Source organism: Bufo bufo, chromosome 1 (genome assembly GCF_905171765.1).
Source record: "Bufo bufo chromosome 1, aBufBuf1.1, whole genome shotgun sequence".
Lineage (NCBI taxonomy): Eukaryota > Metazoa > Chordata > Amphibia > Anura > Bufonidae > Bufo > Bufo bufo.
The window spans coordinates 554,692,177-554,706,335 of NC_053389.1; the positions used below are offsets into that span (position 1 = coordinate 554,692,177).

Consider the following 14,159-nt stretch of genomic DNA (forward strand, 5'->3'; position numbering starts at 1 on the left):
GTGGTCTCAGCTAGCACATACAAACCTGCTGACAGATGCCCTTTAATAGCACTATGGATTGTATCTGTGAAGCTGGCTGAACTGTTGCATGTGTGCTTGGTAGCTGAAAGTATGTGTTGGTCCCATGTTCATTGTGGAGAAAAATCATGTTGTAATCAGGGCTGTGGAGTCGGTAGATAGGGTAAATGTTCCGACTCCTCAGTTTTATGTACTTCCGACTCTCCGACTCCTCTGTATTAATATGCGAATGTATTTTATACATTCCTTGAGGGAAAGAAACGCAACCTACCACAGAACTACTGGCTGGGAAGCTGCTTTCTCCTTTGTGTGCTGATCTTCTGCTGAAGATAGGGCAGTGGGAGGATCCAGGACGGGGCAGGGGAAGGGGCATTTATTCTAAAACATGATTTTCCTAGGAGAATCCCATAGTCATGTTTAAAGTTTAAGCTAACAATCGGAGTTTACAAGTTTTTATAGCCTTAGCTGAATGACAGCCGTTTTTCCAATGTTTTACAGCTTCAGTCTTGAGCTATTGGCCCTCCATTCCCTTCACTTATACAAGTGTCTCACTCTCTAGTCCTGCAAAAAACATATTTATTTAATCCCTTATCAGTGAGAGGCTAGGTTACACATGGACGCTGCGTTCCCTGTAAAAGCAGAACACAACACTATGGAAAGTATAAGTATTGCAGCTCCTAATTGTGCGTTGCGTGCCATATAGTGAAGCACATGAAAAGCATGCTTCTTCATGGTCACTTAACGTGTTCGTTTTGCGGTTACGTGAGGCACTGCATGCATTGGTCTTTATTCTTACAGTAGAGAAGTCATTAATTATAACTTTTTGTGAATTGGGACATTTAAACTTGCTTTTTTTTATTTTTATTCCAATCTAAATTTAGTAGGAGTCGGAGTCGGTGCATTGTTTGCCGACTCCGACTCCAGGTACCCAAAATTTCCCCCGACTCCTCGACTCCGACTCCACAGCCCTGGTTGTAATATATGCAAATTGGCCTCTAGGAGCAATGGGGGCGTTGCCATTACACCTAGAGGCGCTGTTCTCTCTAACTGCTGCACCCTATGCACTTCAACATACTGGAACTGTCAAAGTACAGAGGGTGCAGCAGTTGCAGAGAGAGCAGAGCCTCTAGGTGTAACGGCAACGCCCCCATTGCTCCTAGAGTCTCATTTGCATATATTACAACATAATTTTTCTCAGCAATGCGGCACATATGAACATGGGACCAACACAGATGCCTTCAGCTGCCAAGTGCACATGTAACAGTTCAGCCAGTTTCATAGGCACAAATCTGCTGACAGATGCCCTTTTAATATGGACTTAATGCAACTCATGCAGAGCACAGTGCGAATTTCTGTGAAGGTTTTTGCTATATTGTTGGTATGGCGTTTGAATTCTGCTCTAGCTGTTGTCTTTCTTTCAAGGAGGTTTTGATTATAATGAAGATGAAAGGTATGACGGTAAAGGAAGTGATATGTTTGGCAATCAAAGAAGGTTTCCTGCTCATGTTTTTTGGGACTTTAAGGTACGGTATTTCAGTAGAATATATAACGGCAAACAGTAACGGTCTTCATATTGTAGTTATTGATCCTTTAGTAGAATCAAATTAATTGGTATAATTTATGATATATAATGCCATTCCATGGCTTTAAAGAGGTTATCCCACCCCTATATAGCCCCCCCCCCCCCCCCCTAATGCCTGGGCACCTCAGGTTATACTTACCCCTCTTCTCGGCATCCGCTTTGCTCCTGATGCCCGCAGCTGCATCTCCCTGTCGCACGGATCAAAACATACAGTGGGGGGCTAGCCAATAGCAGGCCGCGATGCTGTCTTCTAGTCTTTGAAGTAAACATTCCTCTCTGGTACTGTTCTCATTTCTATTCTTAAATGGGTAGCCCAGGATTTAAAAAAATAAAATAAAATCAGGAAACATGGTAAAATAGAAAAAACCTCAATTCTCACCTGGGTGTATCCCTCGCTGTTCCCGGGATTTTTGTTTACTTGTCCATTATGTGTCATACATGTGCATGTGACCTGTGCGGCCAATCACTGGCCTCAGTGCTCAAATACGGTACATGGAGGCATCACTGCTGAAGTCGGTGATTGGCTGCAGAGGTCACGTGTGCATTTCTGGCACATTATTGCTGCTGAGGAATTAGCAGTTGAGTATAAGTTAAGTACACAGTAAGCTTTATTTTACCACATTCGCTGATTTTAGTTTTTTTTTTTTTTAATGCTTCAGAACAGAAGCTAGAATTAATTTCAATTTCTGCATGTCCACTTTCATCTCTGCTCCTGTCAGAAATAATCAATGATCAAACAGAAGACTAAAATAAAATCCCCAAACTATCCCATAGATAAAGCGTGCTTCTGTATTAGCAACATACCAGTACCCTGTGTATCTATATGTATGTTGATAAACGCTCGTAATAATGGTTCACTTTTTCATTACCTGTTAATCATGTGCTGTAGATGTCATTTTGGATTTCACAACCTCTGCATGTGTTTGCTTTGTTTTTACAGCTTAATCTTATTGGAGAGAAGGATGATACTCCTGTTCATTTCTGTGACAAATGTGGCCTGCCAATCAAAATATATGGACGGATGGTAAGTGGTAACTGGGGTCGCCTATCTTATCTAACTGTGGCATGAGTGCACCAGCTTGGGATCCCCATCTGTGCGCAGTGGCAGGTCTGGTGCGTCCATACATCATGGATGGTCAGTCATTTGGATTTTCCTAGAAGCTGCCACTGGCGGTAACAGCTGATCTCCTGCGCTTGTTTTTTTTTATTAGATCACTTCATTCAAAACCTTAAAAATGACTTCGTTTCGGTCATTCTGACCTTATCAAGCCGTATCTGTATAGAAATACAGAATATGGCTACATTCACACGACCGTTGTGTTTTGCGGTATGCAAATTGCAGATCCGCTAAACACTGCTGCCGGCCCGTGGGCGTTCGGCAATTTGTGGACCGCACGTGGCGGCCACTATAAGAGAAAATGCCTATTCTTGTCCATAATTGTGGACAAGAATGGGACATGCGCTATCTTTTATGCATCCATTGAAATGAATGGGTCTGCACCCGTTCCACAAAATTGCGGAACGGATGCGGACCCATTCATACGGTCATGTGAATGAGCCCTAACAGTAGATCAATGCAATAATACTGATTATATAAATCGGACATAAAGAGGAGGTCACTAGTAATACAGGAGATTACATGTAGACCTGAAGCGGTTACTAAGAGCAGTATACTGGAGAGTGTATGAAGAGACGCCAGTGCTGTGAAGACGGTATAGTGATAATGAAATAGAGGGCAAAACGGTTGGCAGGAGTAGAAATGGACTGAGTTCCGGGACCAGAATATGGGCATGGGTAAGTATTGCGATGTAAGTATGTTGTCATAGAAAACGCACCTGGAGAAGTAGTGAACACTGGATCAGATGGATTCCACCGCTATAGAGGGAGTGCGTTGGCTCCTGGTTGGTAAATGTAACCAGGATGTAGGCGCGAAGAGGTACTAGGCATGCCTGCGTCGGTGGGGGGAGGTGTCGGGGTTCATCGCTGTAATTCACAATCGCTGTCTCTCGTAAGCATCTGAGGCAGCAACTGCGCATGCAGACTGCCCGAGAATGGAATGCATGGTGACGAAGTAATTGCCACCTGCCAGTCGTCGTCTGGTGCCGCTGCAGCTATATTCATTCATTTTCTCAGATTCTGAAAATTTGCTCTGCAGCATTGAGTACTATGATAGACTGCTTTTCAAGTCACAGTATCTAGATGTTCAGCTGTCAAATCTGTGCCCAAAGGACAGTCTGGATTTTTCACCAGATAGGTTAACGTATTCTTTTTGCCATGAAACTTGTGAATAGAACCTCGATGAAACCCGGGGAAGATTTTTTTTTTTTGCCGGTTACTAAATCTGCTGTCTTTGTTTTTCTTTTTGTCATATTTCTTTCAGATACCTTGCAAGCACGTTTTCTGTTATGACTGTGCTTTGCTCCATGAGAAGAAGGCAGATAAGCTTTGTCCAGGGTGAGTTTCCCTTACAGTGTTTCTGCCTCAATATGTGAGTCTTTACTTTGTATTTTTCAGTATATTCTGTACAGTTCACTCCCTTTTAATTACATTGGATAATCTTTAGAAATCATATTGAGGCATCGATTATTATTAGTTGTAATGTTAGTTTCTTAGTACTGTTCCCCTTTTCATTTTTATAATAGTCCCCATTTTGTTCTTCTATAGCCTACAAATGTGCTCATCGTTCTTTTATTTTGTGGTATAATGATTTTCTTTCCCCTTCCCAAAAGAACACTTGTTGAAGAAAGTACTGACTCCTATAAACGTGTGAGGTAGGTTTCACAAGACTAGTAATCTTTTTCTTTATTTAAGGGTCACTGCTGAGGGTTGGTGGTAGAATGCCTTTACTGTTCAGTGTATTTTACAAGGGTTGTACAAGAAAAGTATACATTACCAAGTTATACTGTGCAATAATGTGACTGATATTAGCAGCAGTGATGGCCAGTTCGCAGTGTTCGAAAGGCGAACAAATGCGAGCTGCCATCTTGACTCGAAAATCCGGTGATGCACAGGTAAGCCCTTACCTGTGCCTGTGGAGCCGGTCTGAAACAAATGCGGTAACCAGGAGCAGGCAGTTCCAAGAACAGCCCGATGAAGGCCCCCGGCGGCTGTTCTTGGAACTGCCTGCTCCTCGTGACCGCATTTGATTTCAGACCGGCTCGCGGCACAGGTAAGGGCTTACCTGTGCATCGCCGGACTTGTGAGTCAAGATGGTAGCCTGCATGTGTTCGTTGGCGAACACTGCGAACTGGCCATCACTGATTAGCAGTAACAGAGTACTCATACAGAAAATTAAGCGGTTTTCAGCAGTATCTTGAATGCACCCATAGACTATTATTGTGACAGTCTAACTCGTAAGTAAACTTTTTTTGTACATCTTAATACAATCAGATATTGCCAGCTTGGTATCCTATGATGGTGGGTTCAGAAATAAAGATGCTACTCAAGTAAATGAGTACTAACTGTTTGGGAATTAAAAAATAGGTTTATAAATGAAATATCTACAGTATCACTGTAACTTTCCTCTCCCACCCGATCTTGCATCAGGTGTAGTTTTGTGCACAGGTCCTTTTCCTTGGCCGCTTTCAGATGAGCATCTGCGGTCCCTGAAACATGATCAATGTGACTGCTACTTTACCAGGACCAGCCGTGGCTCGGCTCACCCAAACTGACAGCATCATAGTGATCTGTGAATCCGTGAGGTTCAGCCTGACCATGTGTCTGCCATCTCTCACACACAGCATCCTTTCATTACAGGACAGTAGTCCCGTGGTCTGGCTGGTACTCCCAGCATTATAAATTGGTGGCATCCAAGCTGGGGGTCAGTTCAGGGAATGCGGCCGTTACACAGGCTTTGTTTCACATTACGGACGTGCTCATCTGAAACTGGTCTTGGGTATCAAACTGTTACTCCGAATCTCTACCACCCAGCAGGATGAGTAAGGTGGGTTACAGTTGATTAATACTAAACGCTGCTTATTTAGCGTGATCATACTTTTGCAGTTACGGGTAAGGCTAGAGCTACATGGTGAGTTTCGTTTAATCGGCAAGTTGTGATCACATCACTGCATTACCTTAAAGCAATCTCTGTGTTTGGTGAAGGGTGACCTTGTGAACATTGCAAGAAGTCCAAACCAGTTGCAGCAATTCTGCAGTTATACCAGGGTTATGGAGTCGACAAGTCAGATTTCCGGATCCTCTATTTTTCTACACTTTCACCCCCTGCTTCTACTCTCCCATGTGTATAAGGAACTATAAATTTACCGTACTAAAACATCTGGCTTCTCAATTTTATTTATTTTTTGTCACCATCTTGCAATATTTTTCTTTTGAAGCCAGAGTTGGAGTTGGTACATTTCTTCTGACACTACCCAAAATTCTCTCATACTCCACAGCTCTGGATTGTAAAACAACTTGCTGGGCCGTAATAGTCAGTCATTGTGCAGCTCTAGCCTAAAACTATCTAATGTATATTTCAGCTGGACTCTGAATTAACATATCGAATTTCAAATCTGATAAGTTACCTTTTCATTTAAAGGGAACCTGCCAGCTCCCATTGGGGGTCTGCCCGTCGGCTGTGGCCTCCTCGCAGCTCTCCAAGCACAGCGATGTACATTGTATAGTGGCTGCGCTTGGTATTACAGCTCAGCCCCTTTGACTTGAGTAGGACTGAGCTGCACCTAGGCCATGTGACTAGTGAACGTGACCTCATATGCCCTAGGCACAGCTGATCAGCGGAGGTGCCAGCAGTTGGACACTTGCCAGTGTCATATTGATAACCTTTTCCAAGGACAGGCTGTCAATCCTGGGAAACTGTTTTAAAGAAAATAGTGTACTGAACACATAAGGAATACGTTGTAAAGTGAATTTGTCTCCGGGAATGATTCCTTTAAAGGAGGTATCCCATGATTGATCTTAAAAATGAGTCATACATAATCTAGTATATAACAGCCTATTTCTAACAAAGTTAGAACTAGTCCTGTACCTCACATGGATCTCCATTCATTGCTCCAGTTTGTTCTGCTAGATTTATTTCAAGTTGGCAGTTTAGGGGATGTGTCCTTTCTCAGAGGGCGTGTCCTGTCTGCTGTGGCTGGTAGTAGTTGAGGGATGGAACAGAACATATGCTTCCATCTCCGAGCAGGACAGTAGTGAGAAAAGGAGCAAACAGTAGATGGCGCTATACAGATAGTTCTTTTGAATAGTTCACTGTCTATAATTTAAAAAAAAATGTATCACGTACAATTATAAAAGTATTCACATCCAGGTGCTGGCTTGAAAACTGTAGAATATTTTTTGTAAGACAACCACTTTAACTCAGATCCCCTATGAAAAACAAGCGTAGCAGCCCCCTGAACTCCCAATTTGAGGCACTGCAGGGAAGCATGCTATCTATGCAAATTGAACAAATTTTCATGAAATGGTCTATACTTCTTTCTTATAACAAAATTAAAGCCATTATTAGAGAGAGGCTCATCTGCTCGCTATCTTCTAAAATACGCGGTTGTCTTTTTCAGCTGTAATGATCCAGTTCAGAGAATTGAGCAGTGTGCACGTGGAACGCTCTTTATGTGCAGTATTGTGCAAGGATGCAAGAGAACGTATCTGTCCCAGAGAGATTTGCAGGCGCATATTAACCATCGCCATATGAGAGCAGCGAAGCCAGCCACTCGGCCTCCGCCTGAACCAATTCATCCTCCAATGGCTCCACCACCCACTGATTTGGCTGAACGTTTCATAATGCCCCCAGACAAGCACCTTTTGAGTCACATGCCTCCAAAGCAGCACATGCTAATGCCCCCACCCCCTATTCAGCATGTGCCTCATGAACATTTTAATCAGCAACACGAAGATATGCGTGGTTCTCCTGCAGAAATGTCCATGGCTCCACCTCGCACTGTTCCTCAAGATGCTTTCAGAATTAATACGAGAAAACACAGCAATTTAATAACCGTACCTATTCAAGATGATTCCAGTTCTGGGGCTAGGGAAGCTCCTCAAGGACCTGGTCCAACTCTTCACCACCCTGAGTATCCTGGTCAACCAGTAGTAACTCATCCTCATCATATTATGCCTCCACAGCAACATTATGCACCACCACCTCCACCACCACCCCCTATAAGTCATCCAATGCAACACCCACCTCAAGGAGCTGGTACACCTCACATGGTGTACAGCCAAGGACCCCCACCACCTTTGACAACTGCTCCACCACCAATTACACCTCCACCTGGACATATAATTGCTCAGTTGCCACCCTACATGAATCATCCTCCTCCTGGACCTCCACCACCACAACATGGTGGCCCACCAGTAAATGCCCCTCCTCCACATCATTATAATCCTAACTCTTTACCACAGTTTAGTGAAGAGCAAGGAACTCTTAGCCCACCCTTTACACAGCCTGGGGGAATAAGCCCAGGCATATGGCCTGCACCAAGGGGACCTCCACCACCTCCACGAATGCAGGGTCCTCCAAACCAAGCCCCTATCCCTGGGCCACATCATCCCGATCAGGCTAGATATAGGCCTTACTATCAATGATTTATCTTTTGAACTCCTAGATTTTATTTTTGTGCTTGATTATATTGAACTTGCATTACTGTTTATAGACAGTACTTTTTTGGATTCAGATATGTATATACAGTTTTTCTCCTGGGTCAATATACATTAACCTGAAACATTCTTAATTATGAAATGTGTTGACACAGTATAGTGTGACTTGTATTTTTTTTCCCCCATGCATAGCACTAACAGTTTAAAATCTTTTACCACTGCTTCAGATTTTTTTTACATTTTCTTTTACAGCACATTGTGGTAGTTAAATTGTTCGATATGAATGTATATTTACATGTACAGTTGTATTCCTTGCCCTTTTAAATGGTGTGAGTTAAAATGCAGTAAGGACTGCTGTGCTGTAGTCTGGTACTTTTACCAGCGGTTAAATAAATATACTTTGCTACAACTACCAGATATTAATATCCATTTTATGTTGTCTAATAAGTTTATTTTGTACATATTACATGAAGACACAACTGTGCAGCAGGTTTCTTCTTGCACAATAAAAAAATTGTTTAGTAATTTTTAATTGCAAGGTTAGGTTGTGTATTTTTTTTTTTTTTTTCAAGCTGATTCTGAGCCTAAATCCATTATGGGTATCCACTCCGTAGTTCAAATGAATTTCCACTGCAGATTTGACGTCACAACTTGTCAGACAGCCCACTAGCTGTAGAATTTAGTGATCTGAATGTACCCGGCAGGAAACCTAAGATTTATGTACTAGCCCTATAAGTGATATCAGCATTTTCTCAGTGTACACAACAGGATTGCTTGTATCGTGAATATACAATCTGCATTAAAAAATATGCTGTATTGTGTTATTGGCTGCATCATAGATGTGTCCTTCCTTACCTTTCCTCTTGGCTCAAGATATCCCTATAGCCTCATGCACGCAACTGTAGGTCCGCAAATTATGGATACCAGCCATGTTCTTCCCGCACTTCCCTCTGTCTCTATTATAGAAATGCTTATTCTTGTCCGCAAAACGGACAAGAATAGGACATTCTATAGTTTGCAGAAAAGACACTTGGATGCAGACAGCACACTGATGACATCTGTTTGCTGTCCGAATTTTTTTGCACCCCCGTAGAAATGAGTGGTTCCTCAACCGAACTGAAAAAAAAAAATAGATCTGACTGGGACCAAAAATACTGTTGTGTGCATAAGGCTTAAAGGGCATCTGTCAGCAGATTTGTATCTGACACTGACTGACCTGTTACATGTGTGCTTAGCAGCTGAAAGCATCTGTGTTGGTCCCATGTTCATATGTGCCCGCATTGTGGATAAAAATGTTTTAATTTATGCAAATGAGTCTCTAGGAGCAACTGGGGTGTTGCGGTTACACCTAGAGGCTCTGCTCTCTCTGCAACTGCCACTTCCTCTGCACTTTGATTGACAGGACCAGGCAGTATAAACTTCATCACGCCTGGCCCTATCAATCGAAGTGCAGAAGTTGCACAGAGGGCCGAGCCTCTAGGTATAACGGCAACACCCCCGTTGCTCCTACAGGCTCATTTGCATATTAAGACATCATTTTTCTCAGCAATGCGGGCACATATGAAAGTGGGACCAACACAGATGCCTTCAGCTGCCAAGCACACATGTAACAGGTCAGCCAGTTTCATAGGTACAAATCTGCTGACAGATGCTCTTTAGCCACTTCCAGACTGGGCCATTTGCCCCCTTCCTGACCAGGCCTAATTTTGCAAATCTGACATGTCACTTTATGTGGTAATAACTTTGGAACGCTTTTACTTATCCAAGCCATTCAGACATTTTCTCGTGACATGTTAATGGTAAATTTGAGTCAATATGTTTTACCTTTTATTTATAAAAAAAATAAATCCAAAAGTTAACAAAAATGTGAAAAAATTCACTGTTTTCTAAATTTGAATCTTTCTGCTTTTAAGACAGGTAGTGATGCCTCATAAAATATTTATTAATTAACATTCCACATATGTCTACTTTATGTTGGTATCATTTTAGTAAAGTAATTTAATTTTTTTAGGATGCTAGAAAGTTTTGAATTTTAGAAACAACTTTTTTAAGGACCAGTTCAGTTCTGAAGTCACTTTGTGGGGCTTACATAATAGAACCAACCCATAAATGATGGTGATCATTTTAGAAATGACACCCCTAAAACTATTCAAAACTGGTTTTAGAAATATTGTTAACCATTTATTCCACAGGAAAATATTACTTTTTTTGCAGATTTTCAATTTTAATAATTTTCCTGGAACACATCAAGGGTTAACAACAAAACAAACCTCAATATTTATTACCTTGATTCTGCAGTTTGCAGAAACACCCCAATATGTGGTTGTACAGGGAGGGCCATTTATATGGATACACCTTAATAAAATGGGAATGGTTGGTGATATTAACTTCCTGTTTGTGGCACATTAGTATATGTGAGGGGGGAAACTTTTCAAGATGGGTGGTGACCATGGCGGCCATTTTGAATCCAACTTTTGTTTTTTCAATAGGAAGAGGGTCATGTGACACATCAAACTATTGGGAATTACACAAGAAAAACAATGGTGTGCTTGATTTTAACGTAACTTTATTCTTTCATGAGTTATTTATAAGTTTCTGACCACTTATAAAATGTGTGTTCAATGTGCTGCCCATTGTGTTGGATTGTCAATGCAACCCTCTTCTCCCACTCTTCACACACTGATAGCAACACCGCAGGAGAAATGCTAGCACAGGCTTCCAGTATCCCTAGTTTCAGGTGCTGCACATCTCGTATCTTCACAGCCTAGACAATTGCCTTCAGATGACCCCAAAGATAAAAGTCTAAGGGGGTCAGATCGGGAGACCCTGGGGGCCATTCAACTGGCCCACGACGACCAATCCACTTTCCAGGAAACTGTTCATCTATGAATGCTCGGACCTGACACCCATAATGTGGTGGTGCACCATCTTGCTGGAAAAACTCAGGGAACGTGCCAGCTTCAGTGCATAAAGAGGGAAACACATCATCATGTAGCAATTTCGCATATCCAGTGGCCTTGAGGTTTCCATTGATGAAGAATGGCCCCACTATCTTTGTACCCCATATACCACACCATACCATCAATTTTTTTGTTCCAACAGTCTTGGAGGGATCTATCCAATGTGGGTTAGTGTCAGACCAATAGCGGTGGTTTTGTTTGTTAACTTCACCATTCACATAAAAGTTTGCCTCATCACTGAACAAAATCTTCTGCGTAAACTGAGGGTCCTGTTCCAATTTTTGTTTTGCCCATTCTGCAAATTCAGTTCGCCGATCTGGGTCATCCTCGTTGAGATGCTGCAGTAGCTGGAGTTTGTAAGGGTGCCATTTGTGAGAAGCTAATATCCGCCGAAGGGATGTTCGACTAATGCCACTCTCCAGTGACATGCGGCGAGTGCTACGCTGTGGGCTCTTGCTGAATGAAGCTAGGACAGCCACTGATGTTTCTTCATTAGAGACAGATTTCATGCGTCCACATTTTGGCAAATCCAACACTGAAGCAGTTTCACGAAACTTAGCAAGCAGTTTGCTAACTGTAGCATGGGAGATGGGTGGTCTCGTAGGGTGTCTTGCATTGAAATCTGCTGCAATGACCCGGTTACTGCGTTCACCAGACATCAACACAATTTCTATCCGCTCCTCACGTGTTAACCTTGGCGACATGTCAATGGCTGTAAACAAAGAGACTTGTAAATAACTAATGAAAGAATAAAGTTACGTTAAATCCAAGCACACCATTGTTTTCCGTGTGAAATTCCCACTAAGTTTGTGTCACATGACCCTCTTCCTATTGAAAAAACAAAAGTTGGATTCAAAATGGCCGCCATGGTCACCACCCATCTTGAAAAGTTTCCCTCCTCACATATACTAATGTGCCACAAACAAGAAGTTAATATCACCAACCATTCCCATTTTATTAAGGTGTATCCATATAAATGGCCCACCCTGTATACTGCTGTTTGGGCACAGAAGGCAAGGAGCGCTATATGGTTTTTGGAGGGCAGATTTTGCTGGAATGGTCTTTGGGCACCATGTTGCATTTGAAGAGACCCTGAGGTAACCCCACAGTGAAAACTCCCAAAAAGTGACCACATTTTGTAAACTACACCACCCAAGGAATTTTTAAGGGGTGTAGCGAGCACTTCACTCAACAGGTGTTTCATAGAATTTTTAATACTTTGGGTGTAAAAATGAAAAATTCATTTTTTTTAACAAGAAAATGGTGTTTTAGGCCCAAACTTTCTTTTTCACAAAAGATAACCGGAGAATATTCCCCCCCCCATTTGCTACCCACTTTCTTCTAAATACAGTAACACCCCAATTGTGGTCGTAAACTGTTATTTGGGGATACCCCAGGGCTCACAAGGGAGGGAGCGGCATCTGGATTTTCTAACATGGAATTTTCTGTCATGGTTTTTAAGAGCAATAACTTTTTTTAGTTTTTGTTGAATGAGCTGCGTGAGGGCTTATTTTGTGCGAGACAAGCTGTAGTTTTTATTGTCACTGTTCTGGAGTACATTTGACTTTCTGGTTGCTTTTTATCTCATTTTTTGGAAGTCACAAAAAAAGCTGTTTGGTGTCCTTTTTTCTATTTTTATTTAATTTAATTTATTTTTTACACCGTTCAGTTGATGGGGTTGATCATGTGATATTTTTATAGATCCGGTCATTACGGACACAATGATGCCAAATATGTCTAGTGGTTGTTTTTTTTTTTTGCATTTTACACAAACATTTTTAGAAAAAAAATGTTTTTTTTTGTGTTGCCATTTTCTTAGAGCCATATTTTTTCCATTTTTCTGGCTATAGTCTTGTGTGAGGGCTTGTTTTTTGCAGAATGAGGTGACTATTTTATTGCTACCATTTTGGGGTACATACAACTTTTTGATTGTTTTTTGTGATGTGACTGAAAAAAAATGTTTTGGCATAATTATTGTTTTTTTTTACACCGTTCACTTGGGGTAGATCATGTGATATTTTTGTAGAGCCAATTGTTACAGATGTGGCGATACCAAATGTATTTTTTTATTTTATTTTACACAATAAGAGCATTTTTGAAAAAGAAAATCGTGTTATTGTGTTGCAATTTTCATAGAGCCATATTTTTTTATTTTTCTGGCTATGGTCTTGTATGGGGGCTCATTTTTTCGGGATGAGGTAACATTTTTATTGCTACCATTTTGAAGTACATACAACTTTTTGATTGATTTAACATTGTTTTTTTAGGAGGTGAGCTCACAAAAAAAATCTGTTTTGGCGCAATGTTTATTTTTTATACAGCGTTCACCTGATGGGTTAGATCATATGATATTATTATAGAGACAGTTGCGGATGCGGTGATACCAAATATGTCAATTAAAATTTTTGGTCTATTTTTTTTAGATAGTTTTTAAATAACTGATTTGGGTGGGATTTTATTTATTTTTTTACAATTATTTTCAAAACTCTTGAGAATGAATATATATATATATATATATATATATATATATATATATATATATATATATATATATATATATACATACATACTCATATACTCCCAGTAACTGAGCAGATTGTGAAATACTCAGACCGGCCCGTCTGGCACCAACAACCATGCCACGCTCAAAATTGCTTAAATCACCTTTCTTTCCCATTCTGACATTCAGTTTGGAGTTCAGGAGATTGTCTTGACCAGGACCACACCCCTAAATGCATTGAAGCAACTGCCATGTGATTAGTTGACTAGATAGTTGCATTAATGAGAAATAGAACAGGTGTTCCTAATATAAATGAATATATATATATATTTATATTATTAGGAACACCTGTTCTATTTCTCATTAATGCAATTATCTAGTCAACTAATCACATGGCAGTTGCTTCAATGCATTTAGGGGTGTGGTCCTGGTCAAGACAATCTCCTGAACTCCAAACTGAATGTCAGAATGGGAAAGAAAGGTGATTTAAGCAATTTTGAGCGTGGCATGGTTGTTGGTGCCAGACGGGCCGGTCTGAGTATTT

General features: G+C 41.1%; 1 protein-coding gene across 2 annotated transcripts in view; it reads left to right on the forward strand.

Annotated features, from left to right (window-relative positions):
- The window catches only part of CBLL1 (Cbl proto-oncogene like 1), a 30,068-nt gene extending 20,855 nt beyond the window's left edge, over window positions 1–9,213 (forward strand). Inside the window, exons 3-7 of one of the 2 annotated variants that reach the window (XM_040412955.1) lie at window positions 1,444–1,541; window positions 2,541–2,624; window positions 3,981–4,054; window positions 4,330–4,371; window positions 7,117–9,213. In XM_040412955.1, coding sequence (XP_040268889.1) covers window positions 1,444–1,541; window positions 2,541–2,624; window positions 3,981–4,054; window positions 4,330–4,371; window positions 7,117–8,143 — 1,325 coding nt within the window. In that variant the 3' untranslated portion in view covers window positions 8,144–9,213. Of the gene's footprint in view, window positions 1–1,440; window positions 1,542–2,540; window positions 2,625–3,980; window positions 4,055–4,329; window positions 4,372–7,116 lie in introns of both variants that reach the window. The other variant, XM_040412947.1, reaches the window with a different exon arrangement.
- Window positions 9,214–14,159: the final 4,946 nt, after the last annotated feature.